The sequence below is a fragment of the Hippoglossus hippoglossus genome, chromosome 15, assembly GCF_009819705.1.
Source record: "Hippoglossus hippoglossus isolate fHipHip1 chromosome 15, fHipHip1.pri, whole genome shotgun sequence".
Lineage (NCBI taxonomy): Eukaryota > Metazoa > Chordata > Actinopteri > Pleuronectiformes > Pleuronectidae > Hippoglossus > Hippoglossus hippoglossus.
Genome location: NC_047165.1, coordinates 11,966,346 through 11,983,512, shown reverse-complemented (window position 1 = coordinate 11,983,512; position 17,167 = coordinate 11,966,346). Strand labels below are relative to the sequence as shown.

At 45.6% G+C, this 17,167-nt stretch overlaps 1 protein-coding gene across 8 annotated transcripts in view; it reads left to right on the top strand.

Annotated features, from left to right (window-relative positions):
- The window catches only part of slit1a (slit homolog 1a (Drosophila)), a 90,170-nt gene extending 73,752 nt beyond the window's left edge, over positions 1–16,418 (top strand). For 5 of the 8 annotated variants that reach the window (XM_034608400.1, XM_034608398.1, XM_034608399.1 and 2 more), the window contains 17 exons: positions 192–324; positions 2,461–2,529; positions 2,613–2,684; positions 2,799–2,870; positions 6,815–6,886; positions 8,055–8,218; positions 8,852–8,976; positions 9,063–9,160; positions 9,267–9,406; positions 9,659–9,752; positions 9,872–10,009; positions 10,117–10,345; positions 10,816–10,946; positions 11,055–11,248; positions 12,189–12,477; positions 12,717–12,928; positions 13,020–16,418. In XM_034608400.1, the coding sequence (XP_034464291.1) occupies positions 192–324; positions 2,461–2,529; positions 2,613–2,684; positions 2,799–2,870; positions 6,815–6,886; positions 8,055–8,218; positions 8,852–8,976; positions 9,063–9,160; positions 9,267–9,406; positions 9,659–9,752; positions 9,872–10,009; positions 10,117–10,345; positions 10,816–10,946; positions 11,055–11,248; positions 12,189–12,477; positions 12,717–12,928; positions 13,020–13,258 (2,471 nt within the window). In that variant the 3' untranslated portion in view covers positions 13,259–16,418. The remainder of the gene's footprint in view (positions 1–191; positions 325–2,460; positions 2,530–2,612; positions 2,685–2,798; positions 2,871–6,814; positions 6,887–8,054; positions 8,219–8,851; positions 8,977–9,062; positions 9,161–9,266; positions 9,407–9,658; positions 9,753–9,871; positions 10,010–10,116; positions 10,346–10,815; positions 10,947–11,054; positions 11,249–12,188; positions 12,478–12,716; positions 12,929–13,019) is intronic. The other 3 variants (XM_034608404.1, XM_034608403.1, XM_034608401.1) reach the window with 2 other exon arrangements.
- The last annotated feature ends 749 nt before the right edge of the window (positions 16,419–17,167 follow it).

The following is a 17,167-nucleotide window of genomic DNA, read 5'->3' as shown; positions in this document are numbered from 1 at the left end:
TTTTTTCATTGTCTCACTGCCTCGCCATCAGCTTGAGAGATCACGCTGTCTGTGTCTTTCCTTTTGTTTTGTTCTGCCTTTCCTGATCTGCCACCGTTTCTTTTGGTTGTTCTCCAAGGCTTCTCCACCCTCCTCTGACCTCCTCCTCCTCTTCGTATCTGACTCCCCTCTTTCTCCTCCTGTTTTCCCAGGCCAAGAGGAGTCAAGCTGTGTGCCCAAACCCCAGTGTCCCAGTGAATGCACTTGCCTGGAGACCGTGGTGCGCTGCAGTAACAAGCACCTCCACACGCTGCCCAAAGGCATCCCGAGAAACGTGACTGAACTGTGAGTTCCCCGGTCTTAATTATGCTAAATGCATTTGTATCGTATCAGTTTCAGTTGCAGGTATTGTTGTTCCTTTCTCTTGGCTTTTATGGAGAAAGGTCCGGAAGGGAAAACCAAAGGAGACAATAAAAAGGTAGAGACGATCTGAGGAGGTATGAAAAGCGATAAGAGTTAGTGAAAACAAAGGAGGTAAAGAAAACAGATCTCATCATTTAGAGAAGAGGGAAGGAGTCAATAAACCCTGCAGTTATTCTCTCAGACATTCTTCTCCTGTGTTCCCTGCAACCCTCAGGGCGAGCACTGATGTCACTCTCACACTCAGAGCCAAGGATCAGTGTGTGTGTGTGTGTGTGTGTGTGTGTGTGTGTGTGTGTGTGTGTGTGTGTGTGTGTGTGTGTGTGTGTGTGTGTGTGTGTGTGTGTGTGTGTGTGTTTGCATATTTGTGTGGGGGCCAAAAGCCTGTCCACAGGAGTATAGGGGAGCAAGAGGACATTTTAATGAGCAGTTTTCAATGGAAAGGGGAGGGAGTGGAATAGGCCTGGAACTTTCCAATACTGCTTCAAGTGCCTCAGTCTAGCTCTCACACACACACACACACACACACACACACACACACACACACACACACACACACACACACACACACACACACACACACACACACACACACACACTGATGCGCACACATGCTGTGGAAGCCTTTAGGCCTGTCATTGTCCCAGCAGGTGTGACCAGGTGTGCCCCTCTGTTCTGGGCTTTCATCTAGTCATCTGGAGAGTTTGCTACTCCATCATTATCCAAAGTGTCCTCTCCACCGTCATTACCTATCATTACCTCTGAACCCGAGGGTCCCCCTGAGCTAACCAGCAACCGCCAACCCCCCCTGCTCTTCCCGCCCTGTGTACAGTCAACAACAATGGCAGGAGAAAGCTCCTGTAGCTTCACTCAGAGGGAGCGAGCCCTGAACTCTGTGGTGGCAGCCGGCAGGGTGCCTGCAACCCTTCAGGCATGATGTTGCATACACGAGCGTGTTAACACACAGATGCATGGCTGCCCCCACAAGTGCTTGTATCTCAGTCACTTCAACAAGTAATACGTTGTTTTCGTTTGCAGCCTTCGCCCAGTTATTCGATCCCAGTAGATTTATATAACAATGTATGTGTCTGGAATAAAAAAATCTATGTTTACTAAACTCTGATTTCTGCTTCAGACATAATATTGGGTCATAAAAAAGTAATCGAAAGACAAAACATTCTGCTGGTTAATGTATGTAATATTAAATTGGCTGCAGGCCGATGGGAAAATGTGTTCTGAGTGAAAAGTTTGACATTCTGAAATTACTGCCTCCAGGTCTTCTCCAAAAGAAAAACTAATCGACTGAAAGAATGTGCAAATATAAAATTAAATCATCTTTTTGCACCAGCTTTAATATAATAATTCATATAACCAGTTTATGTCATTCAGTTGTTCCATAACAAAAACCCTCGTTCATTACCAGGCAGTTTGTAATTTTAAAATCAACTACATTTACTATCTATGTAATCATGTAATCCAACAAATTACTACAGAGCGTGAGTGACTGAATATATATACAGTTAATTCTGGTGGGTTAAGGTGACATGACAAGGATGATGGATACTGATCAATAAATGTATGTCTCATCAAATGATTCACTACTTCCTGGAGCACCTTCACAGTAAAGGTCATAATTCTCGGCACGACTTTTATTCTGAAGCAGCTATAGTTGTGTTGCTGAGCCGGAGCATTCATTCTTACACCGCATGCACCTGCTTTCTGACAACTGCAGTAAAATAAAACCTTTTTTTTTTTTTAAATTAAACTAAGATCCTGCAACAACATCATTTTTTAAATGTATTTAATTCAATACATATTTTCTCCTCCCTCTCTTTCTCTTACTTTATACTTAATATACATTTTATAACATTCCCCTAATGCTGAGCTGACCTGTTCAACACTTTTCATTCTGCTGTTGATCTTGTTCTAGGATTCAATCTGTAGCTGTTCGTAGTGTTGTGAAAATACTGTATTTGAAAACTCAGGATACACATCGAACCCTGACTGGATCATTTCATGTCCACTAACTCATTACTGAACTGCTTGTCTGTCTTTGTTCAGGTATCTGGATGGAAACCAGTTCAGTGTTGTGCCAAAGGAACTGTCAGCGTTCAAATATCTGCAGCTGGTGTAAGTTTTCATCTCTCTGTTTCGTCTGTCTCACTGTGCCGAACAGTTCGCTGAACGTTTCCCTTTTTTCCTTTTCCTTTTAGAGATCTGAGCAACAACAAGATCAACTCTCTGACCAACTCTTCCTTCGCTAACATGAGCCAGCTCACGACTCTGTAAGTCCTGACCACCCTCAAAACAAAGAGCTAGTATTTCTTCTCTCGTGCTGACAGCAGGGTGGACATTTTATATTCATAAATTTGTGATATGTAATTATTTTTACATTGCAGAATCCTGAGCTACAACTCCCTGCGCTGTATCCCCAAAATGGCCTTCAGTGGACTGCACTCTCTCCGACTGCTGTGAGTTTTATATGTGTGTGTGTGTGTGTGTGTGTGTGTGTGTGTGTGTGTGTGTGTGTGTGTTAAACAGACGACGCTCAAAGCAGCCACTTTATCGCGAACAATTGAAGTTATTTTGAAAGGAGAGATTTAAAACAGGATAAGGCTGCCTTTGAGACGACCTGAGATATTAAGAAGGATATTTTTGCAGCTTGGACTGACTACAGGGACGGTGCAGCAGATGCCGAGAATCTTTGATTGACTCCAGGGGACTGAAGCGCAGTCTAAACAGTTATGACAGCTTGTGAATTCACTCTTTCAGACTCACACATACACAACCTCCGACCTATTTTCTCTGTTTAAACGGCAGCCGTGTTCTTCCACCCCGTCCTCAGACATCTGCACAGTCTGCCTGCTCACCTCCAAACATCCCCAGCTCATCGCTGCGTCGCCATCAGGGCCAAATGAGCGCCCGGCTCCCCCACAACCCACTGTGCAAAATCACTCTGACACTGATTACCGGGGAATGTTTGCCCCGCTAACCATAATGGTTACGACTGCCCCCGGGTTTTTATGAAGTTATGAGGTCTTGAAGTCTGATTGTGCACTCGCAGTGGCCGTGGGTTCCCCATGGATAAATTGGTCTGCGAAATAACTGAGATGTAGAATGCAAATGCATTTGACAGATGGATGACGAAACCAAACCAATCTTTGGACCTGCATCCAAAGATACAGCAGCTGGATGCCTCACACTTTAACTCAAATGTACAGTTTAGTTCTGTAAGACTGAAACAGAGACCAGGCCCACCGGTAGCGCTCCTTATGAGATTACTGTATGTATTCATCAGTGTGTGTGTGTGTGTGTGTGTGTGCGTGTGTGTGCATGTACTGGTGCCTGTACTCATAATGTTTGTCATCGACTTAGTGCCGGTTAGTATGTGTGTGGGAGTCGACTTATCCACCTTCCATGTGTGCTCATAGCAGGCACACTTTTTACTACTGACAACAAAGCTTCAACAAAGCCTCTTTTTACGGCGAGATTCGACTAATGCCCCCCGATCATTACGAGACACAAAGCATAAGAGCCCTTTTAGCGTGGAATGAGAGTGAAGCTCGGTCATCATTAGCTGATGCCGCCTCGCGAGGCCGGGCGCGGTGCTTTGATCTCTAATGAAGCTGCGGCCATTATTTCTGCTCTTACTCACTCACGCCACCTTTACTTCTAAAATACTCCCTGTGCCAGTGTTCTAGACGCCATGTGAGGCCCTGCGCCAACACAACACACACACACCGTACAAGGCTGCAAACTACATACAAGCTCGGACACACACACACACACACACAAGCACACCCGTATATACACGTACAGACTGTCTGGTCTACCTTCTTGTCTCAATCAGACAGGAGTCCAAACGAAGCAGAAAACTTTGATGTCTTTACTGCTGCCGTGATCAATCATACGTCTCCCATTAAATGTCAATTGGTGCCGCTGCTTTTCTTCTTTTTTCTTTTTTTTTATTATGCACGTCTGTGGGGGCGCAACAAAAACTGAAGCGACAATGAGCTCCATTTAATAGTTTCGACTTTAAGACTCCGCACCGGGTTCAAAGTTCAAAGTTGGAAGCTTCATAGAAACCGCAGTGAGATGCCAAAACCGGCTACGAGCGGAGAGCGCTCACACACACCGAGGTGCCAAAGCCTTTATAAAGCTGCACCTTTGGCTTTACAGAGCAGTAAAGAGGAGAAGAATCATTAACGCTCGAGGCTTCAAACAGACCAGGGGCCTGAGCCTGGCATAGATGTGGCGCGGTTTGGTGTAAGTGTGTGTGTGTGTGTGTGTGTGTCTGTGTGTGTGTGTGTATGATTGTGATAGTTGTGGTTTGAGCTGTAGATTAATAAACTGCTAATTGGCCTGCTGGGTATTAGGTGTGAGGTGTGTGAGCTGAGACAGTGCTAGGGTGCGGCCAGCCAGGGTTGGGGTGGGAAGCTGTGAAAAAAGAAGGTGGATATGAAAGCGTGTGATAAAGAAAGAAAAGAAAGCCAAGCCTCAAACAGACGAAATCAAAACAGACATATTCTCAAACTGCTGTTGGAAACGGTGCAGTGAGAAACCAGCATCACATGATTCTCAGCACAAGAGCTAAAGCAAAAAAAACTAAAACATGCCGCTCAGACGGCTCATGTGATCGCTAAACATTATTAAGTAGTTGCAGGTGAACGGGTCAGTGGGAAATCTGTGAACGAGCGCAGTCAGACAACAAATCCAGCGAGCATTTTCAGCCATAAACCATAATTTCTGCCTGTCAAGTAACATCACATGCAATTCCATTCAGACAACTGCGCCAAGCTAGAGATCAGTTGACATAGGAAAGATGGAGTGATGCAACGATATACAGCTGTAGAGAAGAAAAGCAACACAAAAAAAAAAAGTCACACAGCAGAGACGGACCGAGAGAAGGTTAGTAGAGGAGCATATCGAGTTTCTTCCTGGAGACTCTCTGGCTCCTTTCTCCCATGAGATCTTTGCCTGGCTGGCACACAGCTGCTGGCTTCGTGCCCTCAGTATCCGAACTGCTCTCCGACTACCACAACCCAGCTACCCGCTCCACACTAATAGGCATTCTCCCTTATACACAGGCCAATTAGCGTGTTGTCTCAGACGGATACGCTGTATATTTTCCCTTTCGCATCTGAGCGCGGCTGCGTATCCGTAACGCTCACCAGCTTTTGCTCTTTGTATCTTTCCCCCCCCTAACTCTTTCACGGCTTAGCGGTAATTCGAAGATCAAACAGCAAGGGAAGTGAGGCTTTAAAGTGTTTATACATCAGTTGTCTTCATCCAGGCATAGAGAGCACATGTGTCTTGTATTGGTGCTGTGGACGGAGCTGCGCTAACATTAGCGTGCGGTCAGCTGAGGGCTGGAGGTGGTAATGACCTGCTGGATTACAGCAGCCATCAGTCATCTCGCCATTAAGCTGTGTCGGCTCGTCACCCTGGACAGTAGGCAGAGGACTGCAGGCAAAATAACAGTACACAATGTAAAAAAGAATGCATATGCACACAAACATTAATACACATTTGTAAATATACATGTATACATGTTCAGCTGCTTCGAACAGAACTCGCCTAATGCTTTTCACTGTCCTACATGTGGTACAACTGTGTCACACACCCCCCCCCCCCCCCCCCCCCCCCCCTCCCTCTGTGCCCTTGTTGGCCCTGCCAGCCAGACACATAGAAACCTGACACCAGTCTTTTCCAGACTCACAGAGCCTCACATCTCTGCCAGTTGCACAAGGCTCGAGCAGAAATACAAACCACCTACCACCCATTTAAAATACCAACACAACCCCGAAATATTCCTCAACCGTTTTCCCCTGTTATTTCTGCTTTTTGTTGTCTGAAAAAACAAAGTGTGCCGTTCATTATTGAGATCGATCGATGTGATGTTTTTTTTTCCTCATGATGATATATTCAAGTTCAATCAGTTCAAAACCTAAAGATAATAAATTATTCCATTGGGAAAGATCAAACCCTCACACTTCAATCAATTATTTTTATGGTAATCAAAATTGTTACCTAGAGGTTATGTTTTAGTCTGTTAGTTATCAGGATTATGCAAAAACTAGTGGACAGTTATCACAAAACTTGGCAGTAGGATGCAGTTTGGATCAGGAGAGAACACATCACATTTGGATCCGGATCAGGGGGCGAATCCAGGAATGTTATTTCTTTAACATTGGAGGATTTGGGTGATTTTTGACATTTTCGTTGATTTCTCAAATAAAGATTTGGATCTTGTGGTTTTACAAGTTCATTTACAAGTGGTTTCGTAAGGGGACTGTTGTTTCTAGTTTTCTTTTAATTTTATGTCAATCAACAAACCAATAACGTTTTCTCCTACGATGAAATATGTTCTTGGTCAGATTGTTTTTTAACATCTCCTTCTTCCATCACTCCAAAGGTCTCTCCATGGCAACGAAGTCTCAGAGCTTCCTGACGGCATCTTCAATGATGTGGCCTCACTCTCCCACTTGTAAGTTGTGCCCCACACACAAACACACACACACACACACACACACACACGACTGTATGCCCCAGTGCCAGCCTATGTGATGCTGTCTGCACTGAGTTTGTTAAGTCTACACACACGTAGACACACACACTTTCAGACACCAAGGGGGTCTGTTCAGACAGCCGGAGAGTGTGTCTCACAGTGGGCTGTGTGTAGTCCTCTTTGGTGGGCTCCACATGAGTCGAGCCCTCCCTCAATCAGCCACAGTCCTGTGGTTAAAGCAACACACAAACCCCACTACTGTCTCATCTCCCTGGGACATCTCCGAAACACATACGTTCACTGACACACACAGATTCTCCATGGTCTGTGGACTTTAGAGTTTGTTTTGGTTTGTTTATTTATGTCTGTGATTTTGCGTGTGTTCGTCGGGTGTGCGGTGCGTCGCCGTTGCCTGCATGGACTCCGGAACGCAAAAACTACACACACAAGTATCTTTGCCGCGTGCCCTCTGCCACACATCCCAGATATTCACATCATCCCCTTACAGCCGCTGATCAATAGACCTATCAGTGTCAGGGCCGGAGAGGAAGAAGGGAGGATGGAGAGAAGCAAACAAAGACATTTCATGGAGAGAAGGACAGGGAGTCAAGGCTGCATGAAAACAGTGTGGAGGGGAGGCCATTGATCTGCAGTCACACTCAAGTGGCTTTCATGTTAGCAGATGTCAGGTGTCAGCTATTGGCGCGGCCTGAAAGATGAGCCTGTGTTTCGCCGTAATGGAACAGCATCGATTCAGGAGTGTTTGTGCATCCAGCGGGAGGACAGAGCGCCATTGATTCACGACCACCATGACAGAAGTGGTTAGGAGTGCCTTCTGTTCACACCTTTGCCTATAATTGAGACGCCCTCCTCCACATGATGTATGGTACAGAGTGGCATCCAGCATTGAACTTTGAATCTGTTTTGTTCTCAGAGAGGCAGTGTTTGAGTCGTTCAGTTCACCAGCCTGAGTTTGCAATGGTTTGTTTTACGAAAGGGTGCAGAGACACCTGCTGGTAAAAGGTTGTACTGCAGGGGGCATGACCAGAATTTGTCACTGAACTCCTGTGTATAAAGTTGAACAGTATAACTCAGCTGTCGTACATCACCAATTCATTGATGATTTTAATTTCTCCTGCTCCCTCAGGGCGATTGGTGCCAACCCGTTGCACTGCGACTGCAACCTGCGCTGGTTATCTGACTGGGTGAAGACAGGCTACAAAGAGCCGGGGATTGCCCGCTGTGCTGGTCCGCAGGGCATGGAGGGGAAACTGCTGCTCACCACACCTGCAAAGAAGTTTGAATGTACAGGTGAGTCATTCACTGTGTCTCATTTCAGGGGCTGTATCCTTCTGGGGACATGGTCATCCACGATGGAGGCAGTCTTTGTGGGCCAGGTAGACCTCAAAGGCCGAACTGAAATGAGACCGTCTAGTCTACAGAGGCTTTCTGTGATCGTCGTCACCAGCTCATCCCGCTCTTATTGCTGTTGCCTAGCAACAGAGCATAAATTGAAGGCTACAGAAAAGTTTTAATGTCCTTTGATTTTTTTAAAACATGTGTACTATTAGCTATTCAGTTGAGTTGAGGCGTGATACTAAAACATTGGATGTTTTGTCGCTTGCTGGCGCCATTAATTCTTTGAAAAACGTTTTTTCATAGAAGTGCATTTAATCCTGGGATAGGTTGGGCCAACAGGTGGATCTGTTGGAGCTTTCCTTTCTCTGAGATGGAAGGACGCATTTGTCAGCCGCATACGAAAAAGACTTAAAATGGGACAGTCAAGTTGCGCCGCTGTGACACAATCGGTCTTCAAATGCGGCCTCCGAAGAATGTAGCCCCTCAATTTAGACACTGCGATTGTGTTGAAAAGGGAAACACAGAATAACACAAGTAGCAATGAATACAAACAATTGATTCTTATCGGTCTTGTCTTTTCCTCAGGAGATGTGGACACTGCTGTGTTGGCCAAGTGTAACCCCTGTCTGTCCAGTCCCTGTCTCAACCAAGGCATCTGTCACACTGACCTGGTGGAGATCTACAGGTGCAGCTGTCCTCCAGGGTTCAAGGTCAGAGCTACACAATGCTGCCACCCAATGTGAGTATTTACATTATTTATAGTGATAATAAACATTATCCCCGTTCTCTGTCTCAGGGCAAGAACTGTGACACGGCTCTGAACGCCTGTGTTAGTAACCCATGTTCCAACGGAGGAACCTGCCACGTGAACGAGGATGAGGAGGGAGAATACAGGTGAGGAAGACGAGCTTTGAAAGGAATGTGGCGAAGAATGGAAAATTGTAATCATCTCATAAGGATCTTGACATGATAACTTGATGAGTGTAACATGTTTTCACAGTTGCACGTGTCCCCTGGGCTTCGAGGGCCCCACCTGCCAAACCAACATTGACGACTGCGAAGACAACGACTGTGAGAACGGAGCGACCTGCGTCGACGGAGGCAACAACTACACTTGCTTTTGTCCCCCATATCACACAGGTCGGTGCACTCAACACAACTGAGGAGTTGATGAGACAGATTCTGCTTTTAACATGGGGCAAACACTTTGCAGTAATTTTGGTTATCTTGCCTTGAAATACACAAAGCCATCTAGTTTTCTCTCAATATGCTGTATGTCAAATTGAGCATGCAAAAATAAATACAGTATAACTTTCTTATTTCACTGTTTTTGCAGTATGATTCTTGCTCTGTGTGTTTAACAGTTTTTTGGATATACATGTATCTGTGTAGGGGAGATGTGTGAAGAAATTGAGGACGTGTGTGCCCCAGGACGAAGCCCCTGCCAACATCAGTCTACCTGCCTCATCACCTCCACTGGACCCAAGTAAGACTTTGCTGCCAGTACAACAGATACAGAGAGAATTTTAAATGAATGATATATAGACTTGAAGGGGGTTTTCTCTGCGTTCAGCTTGATTCTAGAATTGTGTTTGTGTGTTGCAGGTGTGTGTGCTCTCCTGGTTATGTCGGTGATGACTGCAGCGTAGACTATAACGACTGTGAGGAGCATCGCTGTCAGAACGGAGCTCAGTGTGTGGATGAGCTGAACGGATACTCCTGCATCTGTCCTGAAGGATACAGGTGAGAAGAGCAGTCATGTTACACACCCAGGCTTTGTTTTAGTCTGCTCCCACTTTACCGACACCATCTTCCCAAAAATAATCCCCTCACTCCTCTTCTTCTTGTAGCGGCCAGCTGTGTGAGGTTCCCCCGTCCCCCCTGTCCCTGTGCGAGCTGGCCGACTGCCAGAACAACGCCCCCTGTGTGGAGCTGGGCGGACGGGCCCTGTGCCAGTGTCCCCCAGAGTTTGGGGGCCCACGCTGCGAGAAGCTGGTCAGTGTCAACTTCATCGACCGAGACTCCTACCTGCTGCTCTCCGACCTCAAGAACTGGCCCCAAGCTAACATCACCTTACAGGTAACCACAGATGGCGTTAATGCGTAATGCACTCCAGAGGATGTCCACAGAATTGGGTCTGGACTTGTTCCAGAGTTTCCCTTTCACACATGAACAGTGCAGCAGGAGATTCTCTTTCACAACAACTCTCCAGAGCATTCAGGTCAGGGAAGGCAGAGGCAGGATGTAGTGTATTAATTCCACTACAGTGTTTTTCAGTTTGGCATCTGTTGTGTGTTAGAAACGTCATCGGAGGATCTCCTGCTGTCTTTGTACCCTCTCTGGAGATTATGCATGGGGTCTGGCAGGAGAAACTCCGGAGAAAGTCCAGAGCCTCTCAGTTGGACTTTAGCGTTTCCACATACAGCTCCTCTGGAGAATGTTTGTAGATTATCCAGAGTTCAGTTTATGTCTGAAAGCAGCTTGTGATTGATACTGATTCTGAGACCTGGAAAATTCTAACTCGCAAAGCAAACATTTTCTGTCTGCAGGTGTCAACAGCAGAGGATAATGGCATTTTGCTGTACAATGGAGACAATGACCATATTGCAGTGGAGCTCTACCAAGGTCATGTCAAGGTTAGCTATGACCCCGGCAGCCAGCCAGGCCACGCCATCTACAGGTGAGGTGCCACATATTAACCGAAAGGCTCAACTTAACTTTTCACCTGTGGCTGATTCCAGACTGAAGCGACTCTTATCTAATGTCGGATCTTTCTGTTTTTCTCCAGCACTGAGACTATCAACGATGGCCAGTTCCACACAGTGGAGCTTGTGACCTACGACCAGATGGTGAACCTGTCCATCGACGGGGGTCTCCCTACCACAATGGGCAGCTTTGGGGCGGTGCGGCCACTCAACGGGGAGGCTCCACTATACGTGGGGGGTAGGGGCCCTCTCCAGAACACACCTCCCTCCTCTGCAGGCACTCTTATCTACTACGCTACTGTCAATCACCACCCCTCCCCCCTCGCTTTGTCACCACCGCAACCAACCCTTCCCTTTAACCATGCAACCCTGTCCCACCTCCACCCAAACCCTCCCCTTCACCAACTCCATACTCACCTTCATTACTGTGTTTGCTAGGGGCCACGTTTTATTGTATTGTTACTGAATAAAAAGATAAGCGTTGAGCATATGCACACAATGCAATTGTAATACATGCATATGGTGACTTGATAAAAATGACAGATCATAACTTGTAGTCGATGATAGATATATCAGTAGATCTATTTTTGTTACAGCGCATTTTTTTACAGTGTGCATAGTCCACCCTCTAGTGATAACTATGAGAACTACCAGACACAGTCCTAAAACATTTTTGTATTTACATGGATTTAGCTTGCCCCAAATAAAATTGTGTTTTTTAATGTGTGATTGAGCCACTCTTGACAAAATTATATTTAACAATATTCTAAAATTTGAACTTGTAAGATTTACCTGATTTATGACAGAAGAAACTTACAGATCTTACATTTGTGGCCATGCAGCCCTGCTCTCAGGGTTGATTTGACTCTTTGCTCTGGAGTGGCTCACGGTTTGTTTCAGTGCAGTGATGTGAGGTGTTGTGTTGTGTTGTGCTGTTCATTCATACAATACTACAGGAGACATTACCCATACTCCTTTGCCTTCTTCTTTCCTCTCTTTCAAGCATGATGTGTCCTGTGGTGCAAATGCAAAAAATCCAAATCAGTCAAAAAGCAAATATTGTTTGACAAGCTGCATCTGCACTGGTGGGACACGTGTGTTTGAAAATGCTTTCCTCCATTACACTCATACCAGCCCTCTGTTCGCTGTCTGTCTGTGGCCCGGTGTGTACGTCTTCACACATGTAAACATCCATCTCTCTTCTCTCCCTCCTCCAGGCATGCCAGTGGATGTGCACTCTGGGGTCTTCCGTCTCTGGCAGCTGCAGAACGGCTCCAGTTTCCACGGCTGCATCCAGAACCTGTACATCAACAACGAGCTCCAGGACTTCACCAAGACCCAGATGAAGCCCGGCGTGGTGCCGGGCTGCGAGCCCTGCAAGAAGATCTACTGTGTGCATGGCATCTGCCAGCCTGATGGGGTCCAGGGACCGGTGTGCCACTGCCAGCCGGGCTGGAGCGGACCGCACTGTGACCAGCCTGCTAGCAACCCCTGCCAGGGCAGCAAGTATGTTAGCAAGTGCAATAGAATTTAGATTGTCCTGAAAGTATCTTATTGTACATTGGTTTCCAACTCAAATACTTGTTTGAGCTTTAGTACAGTACTTTTACTATTATTGTTTTTTTATTATTGTTATTCACCACTGATAAGTAAGAATCTTCTTCAGTGCTGAAACACCACGATACTTCTCCTGATTGATCACTTTTTTGAGCTGGAAGTTAAAGGAGATTATTTTCTCTTACCAGGTGCGTCCATGGACAGTGCATCCCACTGGACAGTCAGTCTTACCGCTGCGAGTGTTTGGAGGGATACCGCGGTGCCCTGTGTAACCAACAGGGGGAGCTGTTCAACCCCTGCCGTCGCTTGTCCTGCAAGCATGGCCGCTGTCAGATCTCAGAAACAGGGGACGCCTACTGTCACTGTGAAAGTGGCTACACCGGGGAACTGTGTGATGCAGGTTGGTTTTCTCTGATGTCGCACTCGTCCTAATAACAAAGTTATGAACATGGAGTAATCACTAATATCTTTGGGTGTTTCCTGTCCTCCAGAGTCTGAGTGTCGAGGGGAGCCCGTTAGAGACTTCTACCAGGTGCAGCGAGGCTACGCCATCTGCCAGACAACGCGCGTCGTCTCTTGGGTGGAGTGCACCGGGGTGTGCGACACGGGGACCTGCTGCGCCAGCCAGAGGATGAAGCGCCGGAAATACACCTTCGAGTGCAGCGACGGAACCTCCTTTAGCGAGGAAGTGGAAAAGACCATCAAGTGTGGCTGCGTGGGCTGCATGTAGCACCATTCGCTCACGTTTCCTGCCGCTGCTGCAGAGCAGAAGAAAGATAGAAAGGAAGGAAGGAAGGAAGGAAGAAAGAGAGGACTGGAGGAAAGCGAGGGAAGAAGAGAAAGAGAGAGATTATAAAGAATATATATAAAACCTCTATCTATATATTATGGACAACAATGTTTGTAAAATAGGACATTTCCTCCCCTTCCAAGGGTGTGTGACCTACAGTAACACAGAGAAACATCTTAAGCAACAATGTAGAAGTGACAACAACGGCAACAAAACCAGTGTATCTGCGACATTGTTCCAGGGGGTCCGGAGATTTCAAAGGTGTTGCATTCAGAGCGAGGCATCCCTCCATCCCAATACACCCAGCGCGACTTCCCCACCCATCTGTGAGGCCTCTGACAGCCCGGCCACCATCTTCAACCTTTACTTCGTGGAGGCAGCGAGGACAGCGGCGTCCGGCCTGGCTGAGAATGGCGAGCAGAGAGGCAAAGACGGACAAGCAGAGAGAAACCGAGGGATAAAAAGAGAAGCTGGACCGTTTTGACTTGGCAAAGCTATCTTGAGTTGAGCTTGGCTGGGTTACCTGGACTGGGCTGGATGTGGTTTTGGGGCGTTGAGTTGAAGTTGTTGTTGGTTCGGTGTAGCAATTTTTCTGCCAGGATCCAGTCATCCATCCACACACATGCACACGTAGAGGCGAACAAAGAAACGTTAAAGAGTTGAGAGCGGCACATAATCCAGTGCGGATGGCCGTGGCTTCGACGGCCACGTGGTCCGGTGTCACAGTTGTTTGCTGTGAGGTACCGTAACATAGAAACTCCAGAAAAAAAAATAGAGACTGCACTGACTAGCAGCACTGAAAACTACAGTCCTACACCTCTCTGAAGTACATGATCACACATGCATGGCATACATACATTTATACACAGTCTTACCATTTGTAAAAGTGAGAGGGGCTCGTGTGGCGCAACGATCAATCCTGTTCTGTACGGCGAACCAGTCTGGCGCTAGCGGTTGTCGGTCACCCAGCATGCATTGCCTCAGGGTTAGGATGATTTGCCCCTTCTCAGCAGGGGCCCATTCAGCCCTGCTCTTCTTGATGCTTGCAGTATTAAACTTGTGCAAAGCTGTTGCATGTGTGGAGAGAGTTTGCCGACTAATATGTAGAGCTTCTTAATATCACTATAAATGTTACTACGAAACAAACGGTTGCAGAATCAACTTCTGTATTTTGTTCATGTCTAATTTCTCATATTGATTTGTTTTTATTTTTGTTATATTTTGTTATATTTTGTCTCATGATGCAACCTAACTCCTTTAGTTTACCCTCCACCCCAAAATCCCTCCCCGACAACCCTTTATATAGAAATGCCTAACAGATTCTAATATATATATATTTGTATTTCATTTTGGTATAGTATTTTTCTATGTTAAAGAGTAAGTCTGTTTCTGGAAGCTTTGGGGGCCAGTGGAAAGACGTTCACTCGGTTCCCTCTGTGTTTTTATTTGTTGATCTCACTTGCTCCAACAAGGTAATTAATTACATTAATTGGCCAAAAATAGAGCAGGAGGTTGACCTTGTTGTATAGGAGGCAGTATTGGTCTAGAAATATGTTTAATATTGTATATGTTGTCTTCCATGTGAATATTACATCTAATTCATGAGATTCTGTGCTTGTTTTTATTTATTTTATCTAAAGGCGTTTTTTTTTGTTTTTTTTCCAAAGGCATAAATGTTGCCGACTTTCAAAATATTTTCAAAAATTTCAAAAAGATGAAAAAAGGTAAAATGACAAATAAATAAAAAATAGCATAAAAAAATCTGTAAGGTATTGGTAACATCGTGTAGCGGCGAGTTACGACAGTTCTCTCCTCGCCGGCTCAGACCTTCTTCATTTGCTGCAGGAGCTGGGGTCACGAGACGTCCCCCCTCGAATTCACCTTGTAATTACCATACCACACTTACAGGCTTCTGATTGTTTTCATGCTCATTCCATCGATGTGCTGGGTTGTATTTCTATCATTTTCATTTGAGCGATGTTCGCCACAGAGAGAAGGCGTTTTTTTGTTTGTTTTGAAGTAGTCAAGCTCAACTGATCATAAGCTGCTGTCAAGCCAGAAGAAATAGGATGAAGTTGCCTCTGAGGACAATGGTCATGTTACGCTACAATCATCCTATATCTGTTGGAATAGGCGACCATGTGAAGCGCTACCCGCCTACAGCTGACAGATAATAAACGAGAAAGATCTGGACATTTCAGTGTCTGTCAGTTCTTCCTGGCTGTCCACATTTAAAAAAAAAAAAAAAAGAATAAATGGTGCCAATTACAGTACACAACAGTCATACCTGAATGTATAAATGTGTATAGATAAATATGACCTATGCTTACTCATGAAGTGGTAACTTTTAGCTGTTATTTAGTTTCCAATGTAAGATATAGAAATCACATACTGTTGAAGAAGTGACAGTCCATCAGGATGGCTCCAGGCATCGCAGACTGTGTTGATCTAAAGGTTTAAAGTCTCTTTATAGTGTGAGCGGCTGCAGACTCCGATCTCAGCTCAGCACGATACCACGTCACAGAGCTCCGACTCATGTTGCTACCCATGTTAACTTTGTTTTCCATGCTGTTGATGTGATCCCAGTGGTGTACAATAACATTAAAAAGTAGATCTCATAAAGGATACTGATGAACAGTCACTGTAACTCTTAAGCTCTGTGCCTCCTAAAGGTGCACGTTTAGTCCAATGTGGCTTTCTTTTCATGTCTCCTTTCCTTCCTCTGCACTGACCTGTAACTGGACCGGTGCGTTCAACTTCCTGCTAGACATCTTAGTGGTGCTTGTGCTATATTGAGATGTAATTCAAGTCGTCTGGTCACATGACCGGAAACACAGATTATTTCCATCATATGAACTATATACATAAATATGTTATTGTAAACAACACGATGTCTCTGTTGTATTGAACCAGTGCAAAAACTTAAATATCCCTGGTCGGGTTCTGTCTGTTTGCTTTTTTTTTGTTTTGTTACAGGATTGATGGTGGGATTGAACAGAAAAACTCCCAAATAATACTGAATGTATGTAGTGCCACCGACAAAATGTTTACCAAACCTCCACTCTTTTCATTAATTAAACTTAAATGTGTGTGCTTTTAAGAACCTGTTGTCTTTTTCTTTAATGTCTTCGCTGTAATTTGACTTGAAAGTTTAAAACTGAAGTTTATCTACTTAATAGCCCTTGTGTGGGATTTTTTTTTTCAGAGAGGGACAAGCTCCCCGCCAAAAGTGAACAAATCCGTTTTCAGACATGAACTCCAGTGGATGTCCGGATTTTCTCCAGAGGTTTCCTTTCACACATGAACAACGCAGCAGGAGATTCTCTAGAGAGATTCTCTGTGACTAGATCACAGCAGCTCCCTGGAGCGTTCACGGGGGGGGGGGGGGGGGGGGGGTGCAGCAGGCAGGATGTAACGTATGAATTCCGCTTTGGCGATCACGTGTTTTTGTTTACAGCACATCGACATCTGCATCAGCCCTTATCACCAAAAGCTCTCTTGACATCTGCGCCGATGTCTTCAACGTGTTTGGATCCTCTTTTTCATCCAGAGATGTTTTCTTCATTTTTGCGTCTGTCACATGTTAGAAACCTCATCAGCACACCCACTCGCTCGAGGTGAATCCTGCAGAGGATCTCCTGCTATTTTATCACATAGGCTCAAACGGACACTCTCTGGAGTTTATTTTTTCAAGGGGGGCTGGCCGGAGAAATTCTCACAGACAGCCCTTTCGGAGAATCTGAGGAGATTATCCGGAGTTCAGTTCAGTGCGTGTGTGAAAGCAGTGTGAGTTCACTAAGCGCACAGCAAAAGGCTGTGCTAAAGGCTAACCTGTACAGACCAGCACTA